The sequence below is a fragment of the Fusarium solani genome (assembly GCF_023522795.1).
Source record: "Fusarium solani strain SB1 chromosome Unknown bctg00000010, whole genome shotgun sequence".
Classification (NCBI taxonomy): domain Eukaryota; kingdom Fungi; phylum Ascomycota; class Sordariomycetes; order Hypocreales; family Nectriaceae; genus Fusarium; species Fusarium solani.
Genome location: NW_027072147.1, coordinates 305,569 through 322,296, shown reverse-complemented (window position 1 = coordinate 322,296; position 16,728 = coordinate 305,569). Strand labels below are relative to the sequence as shown.

General features: G+C 50.9%; 6 protein-coding genes across 6 annotated transcripts; 3 read left to right on the top strand and 3 right to left on the bottom strand.

Annotated features, from left to right (window-relative positions):
* Positions 1–142: 142 nt before the first annotated feature.
* MRS44_014145 (uncharacterized protein) lies at positions 143–1,879 on the top strand (the record flags this gene model as incomplete). The annotated part of the gene is made up of 1 exon (XM_046280413.2): positions 143–1,879. The coding sequence occupies one exon, from the start codon at positions 143–145 to the stop codon at positions 1,877–1,879; it is 1,737 nt and encodes a 578-aa protein (XP_046124168.2).
* An 861-nt stretch (positions 1,880–2,740) lies between these two features.
* On the top strand, positions 2,741–4,032 carry MRS44_014144 (uncharacterized protein; the record flags this gene model as incomplete). The annotated part of the gene is made up of 2 exons (XM_046273241.2): positions 2,741–2,821; positions 2,869–4,032. 2 exons carry the CDS (start codon positions 2,741–2,743, stop codon positions 4,030–4,032), a joined length of 1,245 nt encoding a protein of 414 aa, XP_046124167.2.
* Positions 4,033–4,500: 468 nt separating this feature from the next.
* MRS44_014143 (uncharacterized protein) lies at positions 4,501–6,025 on the top strand (the record flags this gene model as incomplete). Its single annotated transcript, XM_065618289.1, has 3 exons — positions 4,501–5,128; positions 5,176–5,613; positions 5,658–6,025. 3 exons carry the CDS (start codon positions 4,501–4,503, stop codon positions 6,023–6,025), a joined length of 1,434 nt encoding a protein of 477 aa, XP_065474361.1.
* Positions 6,026–6,239: 214 nt separating this feature from the next.
* Positions 6,240–10,128, bottom strand: MRS44_014142 (uncharacterized protein; the record flags this gene model as incomplete). Its single annotated transcript, XM_065618288.1, has 10 exons — positions 6,240–6,328; positions 6,376–6,484; positions 6,536–6,646; positions 6,722–7,326; positions 7,384–7,546; positions 7,645–7,908; positions 7,974–8,123; positions 8,173–8,307; positions 8,368–8,382; positions 8,431–10,128. 10 exons carry the CDS (start codon positions 10,126–10,128, stop codon positions 6,240–6,242), a joined length of 3,339 nt encoding a protein of 1,112 aa, XP_065474360.1.
* A 1,297-nt stretch (positions 10,129–11,425) lies between these two features.
* Positions 11,426–14,754, bottom strand: MRS44_014141 (uncharacterized protein; the record flags this gene model as incomplete). Its single annotated transcript, XM_065618287.1, has 4 exons — positions 11,426–11,925; positions 11,988–14,124; positions 14,178–14,634; positions 14,684–14,754. The coding sequence occupies 4 exons, from the start codon at positions 14,752–14,754 to the stop codon at positions 11,426–11,428; spliced, it is 3,165 nt and encodes a 1,054-aa protein (XP_065474359.1).
* A 361-nt stretch (positions 14,755–15,115) lies between these two features.
* On the bottom strand, positions 15,116–16,060 carry MRS44_014140 (uncharacterized protein; the record flags this gene model as incomplete). The annotated part of the gene is made up of 1 exon (XM_046283073.2): positions 15,116–16,060. The coding sequence occupies one exon, from the start codon at positions 16,058–16,060 to the stop codon at positions 15,116–15,118; it is 945 nt and encodes a 314-aa protein (XP_046124163.2).
* Between the last annotated feature and the right edge of the window lie 668 nt (positions 16,061–16,728).

The following is a 16,728-nucleotide window of genomic DNA, read 5'->3' as shown; positions in this document are numbered from 1 at the left end:
GAGGTATGTGAAGTGAGGGGTTGAGATGTCGAGAGCTCGAGAAGCAAGATAAAAGACGGGCGGAGGACCTCACCTCAATTGCCCTTCCATTATCAGATCAACCAATACAGCACAAACAACTCTCAAACATTCATCATCAATCATGGTCAAGGACGGCTCTCACTTTGACTTTGTCGTCGTCGGAGGCGGCACAGCCGGCAATGTCGTCGCCGGCCGTCTTGCCGAGAACCCCAACGTGAGCATCCTCGTCGTCGAAGCCGGCATTGGAAACCCGCAAGATGTCCACGAGATCACTACGCCCTCGTCTGCCATGAATCTTCGTGGTAGCAAGCACGACTGGGCTTACAAGACCACCATGGTCAAACGCGACGACTATGAGCGTATCGAGAAACCCAATACTCGCGGCAAGGCTCTCGGTGGAAGTTCATCGCTGAACTATTTCACCTGGGTTCCTGGTTGTAAACCCACCTTTGACCGGTGGGAGGAGTACGGCGGCAAGGAATGGACTTGGGATCCTCTCGTTCCATATCTTCGCAAGAGTGCCACCTACCACGATGATCTTGGCCTCTATTCCAAGGATCTCCAGAAGCTCGGCAAGGGCGGACCCATTCCCATCTCTCATGCGGAGCTTCTGGACGATCTCCAGCCCTTCCGTGACCTCCTCACTGAGGCCTGGAAGGACCGTGGTGGTACTTTGACCGAGAACATCTACGATGGTGAGATGATTGGCCTCACTCACTGCGTGGACACCATTTATAAGGGTCAGCGCTCTGGAAGTTTCTTGTTTGTCAAGAACAAGCCCAACATTACCATCCTCCCCGAGGTCCACTCCAAGAAGCTCATCATTGACCAAGCGAGCCGTGAGTGCAAAGGCGTCACTGTCATTGACTCGTCTGGTGCCGAGCTGAGCTTCTACGCCACCCGCGAGGTCATCCTCTCGCAGGGCGTCTTTGAGAGCCCTAAGCTTCTTATGCTCAGCGGCATCGGTCCCAAGAATGAGCTTTCCAAGCATGGTATTACCACACTCGTCGATTCTCGACACGTCGGCCAGAACTTGCTTGACCACCCTGGCGTTCCCTTCGTGCTCAAGGTCAAGGACGGCTATGGTATGGACGACCACCTGCTTCGCACGGGACCCAAGCATGACGGCGCCTTGTCCGCCTTCAGCAAAGGCCACGCCGGACCCATGGGATCGGGTCTTCTAGAGATGGTGGGCTTCCCCAGAATTGACAGCTATCTCGAGAAAGATGCGCAATACAGGGAGCGCAAGGCCAACAACGGCGGAAAGGACCCCTTCTGCCCTGAAGGCCAGCCCCATTTCGAACTTGACTTTGTCGCCATGTTCGGCAGCGCCTTTCAGTGGCACTACCCAACCCCCAAGAGTGGCTGCCATCTGAGCGTCGTCGTCGATCTCGTCCGTCCAGTCTCGAATCCCGGTGAAGTGACGCTCAACTCTTCTGATCCCCTCGTTCAACCCAACATCAACCTCAACTTCTTCGCCGACGACCTCGACATCATTGGCATGAGGGAGGGTATCCGGTTCAGCTACGATGTCTTGACAAAGGGCAAAGGTTTCAAGGACATCGTTTTGGCCGAGTACCCTTGGGAGATGCCTCTTGACAACGACGAGGAGATGCACCGTGCTGTCCTGGACCGTTGCCAGACTGCCTTCCATCCTTGCGGAACTGCGCGTCTCTCCAAGAACATTGATCAGGGCGTTGTGGACCCGAAGCTTAAGGTGCATGGCATCTCAAAGCTTCGTGTCATTGACGCGTCTGTCATTCCTGTTATTCCGGATTGCCGAATTCAGAACTCGGTGTACATGGTGGGTGAAAAGGGTGCGGACTTGATCAAGGCAGAGCACAAGGATCTGTACTAAGTTTCACCTATGAACGTATTGTGCTCCTGGGATCAGCTCAGTAAGCTTCCATAGCAAAAATATCTATAATTAAATATATTGAAGTTCTCAAGTCCGACTGAACAGGATCTAGACATCCGGCGTTGAGACCTTCCGGTGTGTTTGCGTATAGGAACCCTCGCACACCTACAGACCGACAGGAGAACGCCAGCTTGGTCTTCCTGGTGTTGCGCCGCCATTTCTGAGCACTCTCTGCGAATCCCAAAACAAGAAGATAACAATGGCAAAAAAACATACTTAATATTAATGGAGATTATCTCGGGAAAATAGCTCTAAACGCCCTGGCTTCCTCTCAATACCGCGACGAAGATGATGAGGGTGAAGTTCTCATGAGCGTCTGGCTCTTTTCAGTGAAGCCTACCCTATACCTCGGATGGCTTAACACGCTTTTCCCCCAACTCATCGGTATTTTCTGGACTATCCCTGCCTTGGACTAACCACGGGAATCTAGGGGATAAATAACGGTTTCACACATGCTACCACTGACCAACCCTCATGCTATGCAGCCATCAGTTTCTCAGTTCGCTTCGACGCAGCTTCGAGAGATCAACACCAGGAACGGTAGGATCTGACGCTAATGATCCTTGGTGTCCGGAAGCCCCGGATCGAGACAGGGGACCTTGGCTGATGATTGGTTGCTGAGACCTCCAGCTCGCGTTCGCGTTCGCGTTGCTCGGGTTCATCAACGCCTGGACCTTGATAAGCTGATTGTCTCCCTTTAAAACGAGCTTCGGTACGAGACCGAGCTCTGCTGTCACCACATTCACGCTTTTCATGCCAGTTGAATCATTCTTTCTTGAGTCTCGATTTGTCGATGCCAATATGCAACAAGCTAGATCCACTCGTGCGGGATACAAGAAATCCCGAAATGGCTGCACGAGATGCAAGAAGAGACGGGTCAAGGTAATTTGACCTGCAAGGCTGTCAAAGAATCGTCTGACTGGTTATAGTGCGACGAGGAAGTTCCATGCTCTGCTTGCGTGAGACACAAGGTCCCATGCAGCCTTGCATCTCCCGATGGCGAGCATGAAGGTATTCGCATACCCGACCGATCTCTCCATCCGCCTAATAATAGCTCTTCTGGCTTCAACTTTTCTTCCTTGCTCTCTGGATCTCTGTTTGAAAGCCCTCGAGAAGACGCAGATTGTTGGGTTGCCAATGTCGAGCTCATGTTTCATTACTCAACCGTCACGTATAAAACGCTGTGCTTCTCAGACCAAGTCGTGTCAACGTTTCTGCACGACATGCCTGGCGAGGCTCTCTCTCACCCATACTTTCTGCGAGAGATTTTATCACTCTCCGCATACCATCTGGCTTATCTTCATCCTGAAAAGAGGCAGTCCTATGTTCTGCTGGCCTCCAAACACCATGACCTGGCTGTTAGGGGTATCAGAGAAGTCCTGTCGGGGCCCATAACGTCGGCAAACTGCCATGCACTATACGCTGCCGCGATATTCATCGTCGTCAACAAATTTGCCGCTTTTCCTAGTTGCGAGGACTATCAAGCACATGGCTGCTTGATGCCGATTCAGGCGCTGGTTGAGATGTTTTCTCTTGTTAACGGCATCAGTGCTCTCTTGATGTCCTCGGAAGGAAAAAGCATTCTGAATGGTCCGCTGAAGGATTTCTTTAGCCGGACTATTTGTCCTCATCCGCCGAGTGAATTGTTCCAGGGGCTCTTGACTCGTGTACCCGAGCTCAAGCTCCGGGCAGAGTCGGACGCCCTGGACCCGAAGGCGAAACTCATTTTGATCACGACCCTTCAGTCTTTTGCTGAATGCCTTGAAGATACAATTAATCGTCCAACCGTATCGTGTCCGCCCGAGATGCGTGTCCAGTTCATGTGGCCCATGATGGTCTCGCGTGACTTTCTCGAGTTGGCGGGCTCAGGACACCCGTTGGCTCTAGTGACCCTGGCGTATTACGACACGTTATTGTCCTGGGGAGAGTCCAGATATTGGTTCTTTGAGGGCTGGGCGCAGCCATTGATGGAAGCTATTATCGAAAAGGTTCGAGGTTCTGAGTGGGAAGACCTTGTGAGTTGGCCTGCGAGCGTCGTTTTGAAGGGAAAGGAGGCGCCTCTGGACGCAATGGGGATTCCTGGAATAGTATGAGCTTGGACTTTTCTTTACCTGTACGGCTTATTATTTCAAGATAAGCCTGTATCAATATGAAGGTTAATAAGACTGGAGACGCATGCCAGACAAGGTCAGTCCTGGCTCTTGGGCCGTCACCGGCTAAATATATACTCGCCCACAATTGTACCCTCAAGTCAACTTCCTTGACCCCCATGACCCCATCACTTGGCAACCATGGCCTAATTCCTCTTTGAGATTCCTTGACACAACTTAAACTCTTATTTCCTATTCAGGAAATAGTGAGTCCATTCACTGACGAACCGGAGTCGCGGACCGACGATCCGACGGGCGGGGAAATATCGGATCTCTGGTCCAACCATTGATGCCTCGGATACACCAGATGATTCTCTTATATTGTCGACAGACCGCACTTGAGTCCTTTTTGTCCTTTTCTCCTCATTTCCATCTTTGCTGAAAAAACTGAAATTGCCCTCTGTTGCAAATATGACATCTATGAACCTCGCTTGGCGCCAGGTTAGTCCTGGAGTGTGGAGCCGCTCCATCGATGAGATCGAGAAGTTCTACGCCACCATGGTGGTTCTCTACGAAGCTAGTGGCCGAATGTTCTTTGGCATGACCGGCCATGTTTCTTTGTCCATAAAGATCCCTGAGGGTACATCTCAAGAGCAGGCTGAAGAGGCCGTCGACAAGGCCTTGAGAAAGGCTTGGCTTGCTCTGAGATATGCCCACCCCACTCTCGCTGCCAAGGTCACTGAGAATGTCGAAACGGGCGAATGGACAAAGACCTACCGTCAGTTTGAAGATGAAGCGGACAAAGATGCTTGGCTTGAAAAGACTCTTGTCCACGTCTCGACCGGTCAAACTGGCAACGAGTGGGCCAATTCCGATCCTCCCGCTCCCAAGGTCCCAACCATGTTTGTCCTGAACCTTCCTGCTGATGGGACTTCAACTGTTCGACGGGACCTTGTCTTTCGCTCGCCTCACGACATCATTGATGGCATCGGCACACTTGTGATGCTCAACAACTTCATCACTCGTGCTGCCGAGGCCTACGAGAAGGGCGATTCCTTTGAGATTCCCGTCTTTGATGGCTCTGAGAGCGCAAACCTTAGTCCTTCGTATCGACTGGCCGCTCAAGTTCCCCCGAACTAACCGAAGCCCAGAAGAAGAGGGTTGAGGAGATCACCACTCAGAAAGCAGCTGTTGCTTCTGATCCAAGCATTGAACATCTCGCTCTTCCGTTCAACAGTGGTCCTCTTCTGCCTGGTCGTCATCAACGTCTTGCTCTCACTCTCTCCCAAGAACAGACGGAGCGCCTCATCACAGCTTGCAAGGCTACTGGAGCTACTCCGACACATGTGTTCCATGCCGCTGCTGCCATGGTCATGCGAGACGTCCAGGAGCCTCCCTCAGAGACGAAGCGTGTCCGATACATCAATTATATTCTGCGCAATGAGCGAGATAAATGTATTGAGCCATACAGCACTGTTCTTCACCCTGCATCCGTCTATCACTCTGTCTCGGGTCAAAGTCTCATTGTTGACATGGACTTGCCTGCGGCTGGTACCAAGATCGATCCTAAGCAACGCCGGGGGAGTTCCTCTCTGTTCTGGAGAACATGAAAGAATTTTACCACACAGTTAAGGAGGATAAGGAGCACTACATCCTCACGCCCACCTTATGGACTCTGGGCACGCCAAACCTTCCTCCTTCTCCTCGACCTCTCCCTGTACCCCCTCCCAATGCTCACCCGTCCGTGTCCATTTCGAGCATGGGCCGCACCGATGCCATCGTTGCTCCAGAGACGGGGGCCTTCAGCACTCGAGACCCTTGGGTGACTGGCGAGGAGCTTGGAAACGGACTAGGACTTTTCCTCGGTACTTCTCGAGATGAATTGTGCTTGAGCGCGGCGTATAATGATGCTTGGCATACGGCGGATGAGGTGCAGCAGTATTTGGACCGTTGCAAGGAGGTGGTGTACTGGGGCTTGAGTATCGATGTTGCTTAGAAAGATGGATTGAATCGTTAGCGTGGCTTTCCTTACTGTCCCTCGTTCAAGATTGCGAGAGTGGTAGCTGATGAGGAATGGATGTTTTGCAGATCGCGTTGAAGCAAGTGTTTATTACTGTGTCAATAACGAGTAGCGTACCCTCGAAGCGATACAAGACTAATGAAGGCCTTCCAATACTCCAAATTACGCCGTAGTGTACATCAGTAGTCCGTTACTTGGACTTCTTCTTCTCTGTCTGGTGGTAGTAGATCACCAAGACTAGCAAGCCCAATGGAATGAGTGTACTAATCTCGCCGACAACTAGACGAATGTTAGTAGATAATGCACTAAACATGAAGAATACTTACCCATTCTCCAGCTAAGCCATCCAGAAGTCAACCTCAACTCTCCCTCCTCATTGTGAGGGAACCCGCTTGTGTTGATAGCGAAAAGACTGGTCAAGAATGAGAGAGGAGTCTAGACTGTTAGATACACTGATGAACAGGGTTTTGGGGACGCTAAACTTACAAAGATGACTGTGACGATGGTGAATGGCAGGATGATAAAGTTCATGAATCGTGCAGCCTCGGCTTCTTTGAGCGATGCTTGGGCTTGCATGGCTTGGATGATGTTGCTCAGCTGGAACCATTTGTCAGTATCAACTAAAAGAAAGGAAACAAGTGTTAAAAGAGAGTGAGGGACAAGCCAACCTACCCCCTCAAGTGTCGTGGACGCATCCCTGTCCATTCTCTGCGTCCTCTGAATCAACGTCTCAAGACCAGTATCATGCACAAAGCTCTCCCTCAAGACCTTTCGTGTATCTTTCGTGAGAGTTGGCTGCCCCGGAAGTCTAGATGGCCAGAGAATCTCTGCGACATCCTTGACCACTTTCAGCTGAGTCTCAAAGAGTTGGCGAAGGAGACGGAGCTCGTCTCTGATGTCCTTGACTCGCCAGGTGGAGTCGGCGGCTTGGCGGATGATGGTGTTTACTTCACTAGGACTCCAGTCGCTTGTTGTGAAGTTCTTGAAGAACTTTGCTTCCTCGTCTGTCTGTGCAGCCTTTGTTAGCAGGATGGTTTTAGTGAGGGCAAGAATGGCGCCTACCTCGTAGCCGATTTGGCCCTCGAAGATGTCAAGGACATGTTCACCAAGCCCAGCCCATTTGAACTCGTTGACGAGAGTCACTGCCTCAAAGACAATTCTCTTGATCAGGTCGCTTGGCGTCCGAAGAGTATCCAAGTTGCCTTGGCGGATCGTCTCAAATAGGTCATCCGCCATGGTCTCATTCTTGCGGGCTGGTATCGCGGTAATAATTGTGTCTGTTTGTCAGTATGAACACCGAGAGACTGAAAATGAACGTGATGGAAAGAACTTACTGTCATCCAACTTCCAAAGCCAGAGCTGACGTACCATCAACCAGCTCAGAGAGAGATCCTGCTGGATCTTCTTAGCCTTGTCTTTGTTTGCCCTTCTCTTGTTGCGCCTCTCGACATGTCCATTATCGGCTGGCAAGAATGCCAAGGTTGCCGGCTTCTTTGCCTTTTCCAGAGTCGTGCGGACTTTTGTCTTCCCCTTCTTTGCATCCGAGACCACAACCACTTGATAAAAGCCCATTTCGGTATCTCTTCCACTTGGACTTCCTTTCGAGATTTCTGATTCGTCTTGTCGATGCGGTCTTTCAGCCATCGGTATACGACTTGCTGATCTTTGGTGCGCAGTGTGTTGTCTCTTTGCTCAACGTGGTTGGCTGTCTGGTCGAGTGTCTGCGGTCGTTGCGCTCCAAGCATTCCAGTGAAGGGAGAATATGTCCGCTCGAGCTGTTCATATCTCTTGCGGAGGATCTCACCCTTGTCTGTTTCTGTTTCTGGGTCGTGAAGGGTCTCGATATCCAGAAATGGTATCTGTAAACAGATTAGCAATTCTCATTGATTGTCAGGCAGAGGGTGTGACTTGCCACCAGTGATACCATGCTACTCGGCTTGATGAAGCATTCTGCATTTGCCCACGATATCCTCTTTTCAGGTCCAAGTGATGGTTTGGTAGTCTTCTCCGACTTTGCTGGCGTCTTTTCATCCCCTGCAGGCCGATTCACTTTCGGGCTTGGCTTCTCGGCGACCTGTACAACAGGTAAGCAAAGCTACGGGACTGAACATTGTTTCTCTTACCCGCGCATGTGGCTTTCTGACTCGAGAACAGAGGTCATTGGTTTCTCGGACTCTGATGTTGCTCTCGAAAAACTGCCACGCTTGAGCATCAACCTCGGCACCGTCAGAGGTCCTGATGTTCGTGATGAGGAAGTCCTAGCATGAGTCAATCAGCATTATGAAGACAGGATGATGATACCGGTTGGATGAATCTACCTTGATCCAAGTCATCTACTGCTTGTTAGTGCTGTGTTATTCTCCAAGGCCAAATAAACTTACGTTGTTTGAGTTGAAGTTGATCCATCTCCAAGAACTGTCCCTGACATTCTTCTTGAACTGATCCTCTGTTAGTTCAACCCGTATGCTCTCCTCCCTCCTGCCCTCCAGTCCCCTCTCTCGTTGACTCTCGTCTTTAGGCTTGCTACTCTCGTCTCGTGGGGACTCTGATGCCTTTTCAATGCTGATATCCGCATCTTCCTTCACTAACCGCTCCCAGACCTCTGATGCAAAATTGGCCTCGCAGTCCGCAAGAAAGGATGTGCCTCCATCGGCTGGCTCCTCGATAGAAGACCCGTCATTGGTGCTCTCCTTTTCTGACTCCTCTTGAGCGGAATCATCTTCCAATCGCTTACTATCACTCTTCTTGCGATACAAAACGTGAGACACTTTGATCCCTGTAGGAGTCCAAGACATCGAGGTGCTTCCGTCAGGTTTGGGCTTCAGTCCCGCCCATTGGTATCTGAAGTAGACGGGGAAGTTGTCGCAAATCCTCCTGATATCCTCAGAGTATTCGGCTGGCTTCTGAGGCACATTCCCAGCAGTCTTACGTCTCAAAGGTGCCTTTTGAAGAAACGAAAGGTTCTCGGCAAAGAACTTTTTGTCCTCTTCGCCTAGGCCTCCTCGCTTGAACAGTTCTCGGGGTGTCTCTTCGTTGTCGTTGAGGCAGTCCAGCTCTGCTCCTCGCTCAAGGAGCATCTGGATGACTGTGTGATTCCGCTTTCTGCATGCATCATGCAACGGAGAGTTTCCTGTATTCGTTAGAAGTGGCTCAGCGACGCAACAAGGTATTATAAGCGCACCGTCGTTATCCTGGGTATTGAACTCGGCATCTGCATCGAGAAGCCGTTCTAGGCAACGTTTTGACTCTTTTCCAATGTCTTGCACAATCAGTTGATGCAATGGCGTCTGCAGACTGTCATTCAGAGCGTCGACGTTTGGTCCGTACTGAAGTATCGCATCAAGAATTCTTAGCATAACGCCGTCTTCAACAGGCTCGCTCGCCATGCCCGAAATCTGATGCAACACTGTGAACATCTTCGAGTCTCCAAGGTTGATGTAGTGCGAGGGCGCCATGAAGGGATGTTGGAGGATCCGCGATACGAGGTTGGCTTTCTTCTGAGCCACCGCTTGGAAGAGTGCTGTTCGTTTATTTTTGGAGGATTGGAATGTGAGGTCGATCTTGTGGTTCCTGAGGAGATACTCTGCATCTTTGTCATGACCTCGGCAGATGGCGATGAACAGGACAGAGCATCGGCCTTCGACATCTGACAGAGGTCCAACTCTTTCTTGAGGAGCCAAGTTTCGATACGTGTTTGCTGCCGCTTTCCGCAAGACCTCAATATCATCGTCTATTTCTTCTCCTCCCGGTCCAAGTGTCGCGTCAATCTCCTTTCCAAGATCCACCAAGCGATTGGACTTGGGGCCTGCCTCAGGATCATCCGAGAAGGTCTTCCCTGTAGTTGGCACCACTTCTCTCTCGAGTATCACCGGAGCAGGCTCTTCAGAAGTGTCGTCGAGACGTTGGAGGATGCTCTGGATCGCACCATCTTGACACTGAGTGGCTGCCAGCCACATCCACGAGCGGAGTTTTACCTTGAGTTTTGACGGGGCTGGGTCTTGGCTGTCTGAGGTTGGGGGCTCTTCGTTCAGGAAAGACAGGGCGCGAGAGCCCGTCAACAGAGGCGAAAGTAAGCCCATGGCCTGTGTTTGCACCTCGGAGACACTTTCAAGGCAATTTTTCGTATAGGGAAAAGAACTCAAGGACACAGGTCTGGGGGAGGATCCTTATAATCTTGTTGACCAGGCTGCTGACGAGTCACATCGCGGCTGGCGTGCCCTTGTTGGTTCTGCCCTTGAATGCACCAATCAGCTGCAACTATACCAACCAGGACCTCATGTTTCTCACCCAGGGTGGCTTTCAGCTGGATCCCACTGCACTTTTGGAGTGCGTATGGTAAGCCCAACGGTGGGTAGCATCAGACGCCTCGGCGCTTAGCCTGCGGATTTCGCAACCAGGCTCGCAGAGTTGGCCCCTTTGGATCATGTTTACCGAAGCCAAACGTCCTTCCTTAGCTGATGCAACAAACCTACTGTGCCTAGGTCTTGTGGATTGCCCAGTTAGAAGCAGCTCCATCGGCCAGGGGGAACTTTCAGGCTGAAACCAAGTTGAACAGTCTCGGTGGCATGTCACCACATCATCTTGTGCTTACCGTGCTCTTTATGGGTGGTGCCCGGACTTGCTCACAGCTGCCTTGAGCATCGGCCCCCAACCTCATCCTTGCACATCTGTAAATAATTCTAATCTTCCCGGGCGTTGTGGCTTTGTCACAACTCTGCGACGAGGCAATCAGGCACCTGCCTGGCACCTGCTCCGTATACCTATTTGAGTCCCGGGAAATGAAATCTCTTTGAGCAGTTGGTGCATGTTCACGGAGGTCGGAATGTTGGCAGCGGAGATGCCCAAGCGGGAGGTGGAATCATTTTATTCTGTCATAATCTTCTGATAGCCCTCAAGTTTCTCGCAAGAACGGAATGTCGCCACGTCAGAACCAGTATGTTAAAGAGGTTTATCATTATACTGGAGGGGTAAGAACAGTGCACCATGAAAAGCAAGAGAGAGGAGATCCACTCACCACTGTATTGAAATCAGATTGACGTATATTATGGACCGTTTGTTTCTTCTAACGCGGCATTTCTCAGCCAGTTCAAGACTGGGGACTATCTATGGTGGGGCTGTAGCAGCAGAGCCAAGAAGGATGGCTGACTCTCTATGCTGGGGGGTGGCCTCATGTACATGTACATGCTTCCTTGTGTCGCGCAATGGTAACTAGTAGTCGAGGCCACGATGGGTGTCGTTTCTGGCTCAAATGTTCGATACCGGCGTGTTAAATCTGAGGAATCGATCAAGGCCTTGCTCGACTTGGCGATGGCAGGTAATTAGATTGGGCGAGCAGCAAGTTGCCTGAGGTGGAAAAGGATAGCCTTGTCTAGATCATTACTCAGGATGGTTCCTCCGTCTTGCCCCATAGCTACTAGCAGACGCGAAACTCGCAACACTGCTCGCTCTTCTCACCGGGACTGGCGACGGTGATCTTTTCTCGTGCGTCGGGGACGATGGGGCGGGACTCGCGCGTCCACGCTGAATTGCGAATCGGTAAGCGCGTGCCCTGAGACGTTGCATGATGGATACGCGGCGATTCATGAATTCGGAGAACGTGGTGTTTTGGGGAATGTCTTCTTTCAGCAGCACGAAACGGTCCCAGAGCTCTGTGTTCTCGAGACATTTGAAGAGTGTGTGCGAATCATCTGCCACTGACATTGTGGCCTTGAGATGCGTTGCGAGACTTGAAAGAACATAAAATAACAAAGAAGGCCAGTCTTCAAGCTGGCGGGAGACATATGCTGGGGAAAGGAGAGAGTTTGCGTATTGGATCGAGGGAGCAGCTTCGGTTGCTGGGTTGGTTGGTATGTTTCCCGCTGCTATCCAGCTGGCAACTGTTGTGTGAGTTTCAGCCGTTGGAATCATGCTCAAGTGCTCAGAAAATGTTTTCCCCGACCGTTTGTCGTGTCCTGTGCCGGATTCCTCTCCTCGGGGGCGAGAGAAGACTCATTTTCGCTGTCAACATTCTGTGCTGGACCAGTCTCTGATGGCTCCTGCTCGGATAAGAAGATGGATTCCTGTTTCGGATAGGCCCTCCTCGCATCAATCAGCGCATCCAACTCCGAGATACTGATGTAGTTAAAGCACGTAATCGCTATTGTGACGTGGCAGCTGCCAACCGGGTTGCGCGCAGCTGAAGCGTCCAGCAACCGGAATCCACCACCTTCGAGGAAGAATTCCCTCACTGATTGATGAATGACTTGCACAATACGAGTCTCTCCCTGCTCTAGGTCAAGTGACCCAGCTCCAGCGCGAATCGATAGATTTTCTTCGTCCTCTAATGGTGCCTCGTCTGATCGTGAAGCACTCACTTCTAGCAAGCCTCCTGAGAGGGCTTTGATCTCCCTCTCAAGCTGATCGTCGCTCTCAGTGTAGTTCACAGACCTGCGCCACTCCTTCAGAGACTCTGGAACGGGCTCTTTTATAAATGCGAGCACATGGTGCCATTGATGAAGCCTCAAAGGTGCTGTTGACATGAGAGCCCACTGAAATACCCGTAGAGCGACTATCCGCGACTCTGGACTAATGGACGCCACCATTATTGTGAACAAGTGCTCTAGTTCCCAGGGCACTGAGTCGATGTGTCGGAGCAAAAGCTCAAGGCTGTTGCCTTGGTCGTATTTGGCAAGAAGGCTGTCCATAGTCAGGGTCACCCAGAGAAAGATACCGCGGGCGTTGTCTATCATCTTGTTTCGCAGTTTAGGCTCCCAATGTGATTCTGACCTTGAAATTCTGGCACTCAATCTTTGATTGACATATGTTGAAATGTCTCCTTTGTTGAGATCTTCGGCAATCAGCTCCGAGGCCGAGCAAAGGGATGTTTGCGGGTAGTGTCGACTAGACAGACACACTCGCACACGGCCATTGTTATCGCCGTTGGATAACTGCCCCCAGAATTCCGCGTGGGATCTCGAAGCAGAAGATCCAAGTTCGTCGAGGCCATCGATAAAAACAATTGTCTTTTTCCCTGCTGCATGACCAAGGATCGAGTTGAGTAGGCTCTTGAGCACTGGTTCCCTCCATATCACCTCTGCGTGCCTCGACATCCTGGCCTCCTCGTTCAGCTCCATCCAAGTCTGTACCGCTTCTTGAAGTTGAACCGGATAGTGTGGTAAGATTTGGTGTAGAAGGGACCGAAAGATGCCGATCGAGGAATGCTCCAGTGGCTCGCCCTTTGCGCTGACGAAGGCGCCGGCAACACAATATTCAGAACCGCTGAGGGACGACTTGGCATGACGAAAAGCCTGCTTCATCAATGTCGACTTTCCGGCTCCCGGTTTCCCCTTGAGCCAGAGGATACAGGGTCGTTCTTCGAGATCGCGGTCGAAGAGCCAGTGGGAGTACGTCTCGTTTTTGATTAGCCAGTGTCCTGTTTGAGGTGCAGGGTCCTCAATGAGCTGGCGAGGGCGATGCATGTGGGGGAACTGGATAGATTTGAGACAAGCGGCTTGTTGAGCAGTCAACTCTTTACCGCCAGTCGCATCAAACATGCTCGAATTAACGGCAACAGGCTGGTCAGTACGGTGATCCTGAGTCGTGCTGGCCGTTGTGCTGGTCGAAATTTCAAGATATACCGATCTCAGCTCTCCCACGACCTTGACAAAGTTTGGGTCTTCCCGTCCAGAAAATCTGCACATCTCCATATGGTTGGCCTGGAGTGTCTCGGCGTGTTCTCGTTGGTCCCCTATCAACGAGGACGTGTCTGGTACGACCTTGTTTCCCAATACACCAAGATTTATTTTGGTCATAGGGTATCCTTCTTGGAATGTCTTGACTCGAAAGCGGTGTTTGAACCAAAGCCCGGAGAATGCTTCCTGAGAGCGTTCGAGATCCGTCGTCTTAAGGCCAAGAGTATCGAGGATTGCTGAGTTCGTTTGAAAGCGCAAACCACTCAGGACGGACTTAGCCCAGGCGCCAAGTGCGGATAGATCTGGGCTGCCGCGATGAGGCGTGCCTAGGAATATGACGGCGGTAGTAGACTTGACTATGTTGCTGAGTTCATCAGGTTGGGAGGTTGAAGATAATGCCAGCATCTCATCCAATAGTTAGTTCATATTCCAGATACAGCCTCAGTCTAAGGGGTCACCTCTTTCACAACGATTCCACCAAGGCTATGAGCCAAAAAGATTAGAGGGCGATCTTTGGTATGGCTTCTCCCGAGGGCGAATAAGAAGTCTTTGCTGTGCGAAAAGACACTATTTTTGTTCGTTGAACCAGACGTATACTTGGTGATCTTGGTGTCGTATCCGTAAGTTAGGATGCGGGCATTCGGACAGTCTTCGGGTAGCAAATCGCGAGGCCAGAAAAGCGTTGGAACTGGTGTCTTAGGCTTGGAGGCGTTGCTCGGTCCTCGTTTTCCTGAGGCCCGTTTCATCAAGCTTGTGACACTGCGAAGAACATGCTCTCGCCTTGACTTGATCATCTCTCCATCTGACCGCAAATCGGTGGGCAAATCTGCCACTGCGTCGGGCATAAGAGGAGAAGTCCATGTCTTGTACGCATGACCTTTCAAGCCATGGATGATGACAATACTGCAGGCACATCTGTCAGCATAGTCGTCCTGTGCCCTTGCGCAGTCACTCAGTCGCTCACTCAACTGCTGGTTCTTGGTTATTGGGCTCGTAGACGAGGAATAATCCCGTAGGTGGGCCCGGATCCGCCATCTTGAGAGCGCTCCAGACATTCAAGGAAGATTCCTGGTCAGAAATTGAGGCTGAAAGTGAGTGAAGAGGGGAATGAGGCTGGTCTAGAATCAGGCTGCGCCATTCATGACAGTGATAGGCACGTGACACTAGAGCCCGATTGGCATTTAATAAGTTCAGCTGAAGCCAAAATCTAGTACCGATATCTAGGAATGGATTAGAGGCACCCATGGTAGAAGGAGTGGGAATGGTGATCCTTGGTGACCTTAAGAACTATGCTTTCTATATAACCAGAGTTTAAGCTATCTTCGCACCGGGGCCTTTCATTTCTATCTGCCTTGAGATAGGTTTGAGTTTGTAGGCTCGAAAGACGTCATCTTCCCTACTGAATGAAGGCCTTGAACGTCTCAGTAGGCGTGAGCTTCAGTAGATCCAACTCCAGCATCTCCTTGCTCGTCGTCGAGGTCGAACACTTTCCTTCCCAGCTCGCATCCAAAGAGTGCACAATCGACTTCATAATAGACTGAAATTCCGAAGGTGCCGCCATAACCATGTGATCAATAAAAGACGTATCCTTATAAACAACGTTTTCGACCTTGGTGCCAATGGCTTGTTCAACCAATTCGACAACCTGCTTGCCAGTGATGTCCTCTGGTCCGTTCAAGACGTACTTTGCCTTGTTGTGTCGGCTTGGATCCTCCTCGGCCAACAAGTGAGCGGCGATAGCCCCGATCTCGTTAGCATCAATAGGAGCGACAGGAGCATCCTCGTTTGACATTAGCCTCAGAATACCCTGCTTTCCGGTCTCCCGGAAGTCCTTGACGAACTGCACCGCAGTGTTGAGGAAGAGCGGAGTGAAGGCATTGGGCTGCAGCGAAGTCCACTGCATAGCACTAAACTCTGGCGAGGCCAGCAAGCTTTCGATCGCCCAGTGTGTTCGTGGGTAGTACGCCAGGCTGTCAGGGCGCACGTTTGCAGCCGTGGTCGAGATGCGAACGACATACTTGACGCCTGCTTTGAGAGCGGCAACATGGAATGTTGACTCTTCGGAAAACTGGGTTGGCAGCATGTGTGATGCTATAAATGCCCTGACGACATTGTTTTTGCGAAGCCAATCGGCTGTTACCTCTGTCCAGGCCATCTCCACGACCTCGACGTTTGGCAGCTTGGCCAACTGCTTGGCTGCATCTCCGTTGGCGGAACGGGTGAGGGCGAGGATCTTGTAACCAGAGAGAAAGCTCTTGGAATCGATAAATCGTGACAGGGTTTCGGTAGTGTTTCGACCAGTGTTGCCTGTGGCACCAGCGATGAGGATTGTGGGAGACATGTCTGCTGAGTTGATGGGAGTAAAGAGTAGACAGTGTTGGGTGGGTGATGCAAGTGGCTGTTGGTGATGTACTCGATGTCCATGTGCAGCACCACCCCTTTTTATAGCCAGCTGCTGAAACGAGAAAAACCCGTGAGTAACGTTAAACGTTTGTAGATTACAAAAATACTTGCCTATGCGATCATTCGAGAGAGTAAGAAAGTCCGCAAGCCCGCTCCAAGTCCGCATACTCCAAGTCCGCATACTCCAAGTCCGCCATCCGCACCTACGTCAGCGAAGTTACGCACCTGGGTCAGGGGGGAACGAGACAGTGTGAACATGTCAGCCAAGCCTCCCCTAAGAATGGTTCATAAAATGCAATGAGGAGAAATAAAGAATCTCTAAAGTATTACCTTTATTATGGTACTACCTTACGCATTTTACTCTATTTTAGTCATTCTCCTTGACGCTAATTAAGAGGAGTTGCCCAAGCCTTTTTAATGTTTTGGCGTTTAAGCTGCCTTGATAAATGTGGTTTTCATGCTGTCGTAGGTTTGCTAATTATTGTGTTCTTTGATATTGTACCCGAAGACCTTTCTTAGAGAGGTCATCGATACGATCAACTTTGGGCTATCAGTTATTTTTGACTTTCGTTTCAAGCACACAAACATCCAATAGCAGCAGACGGC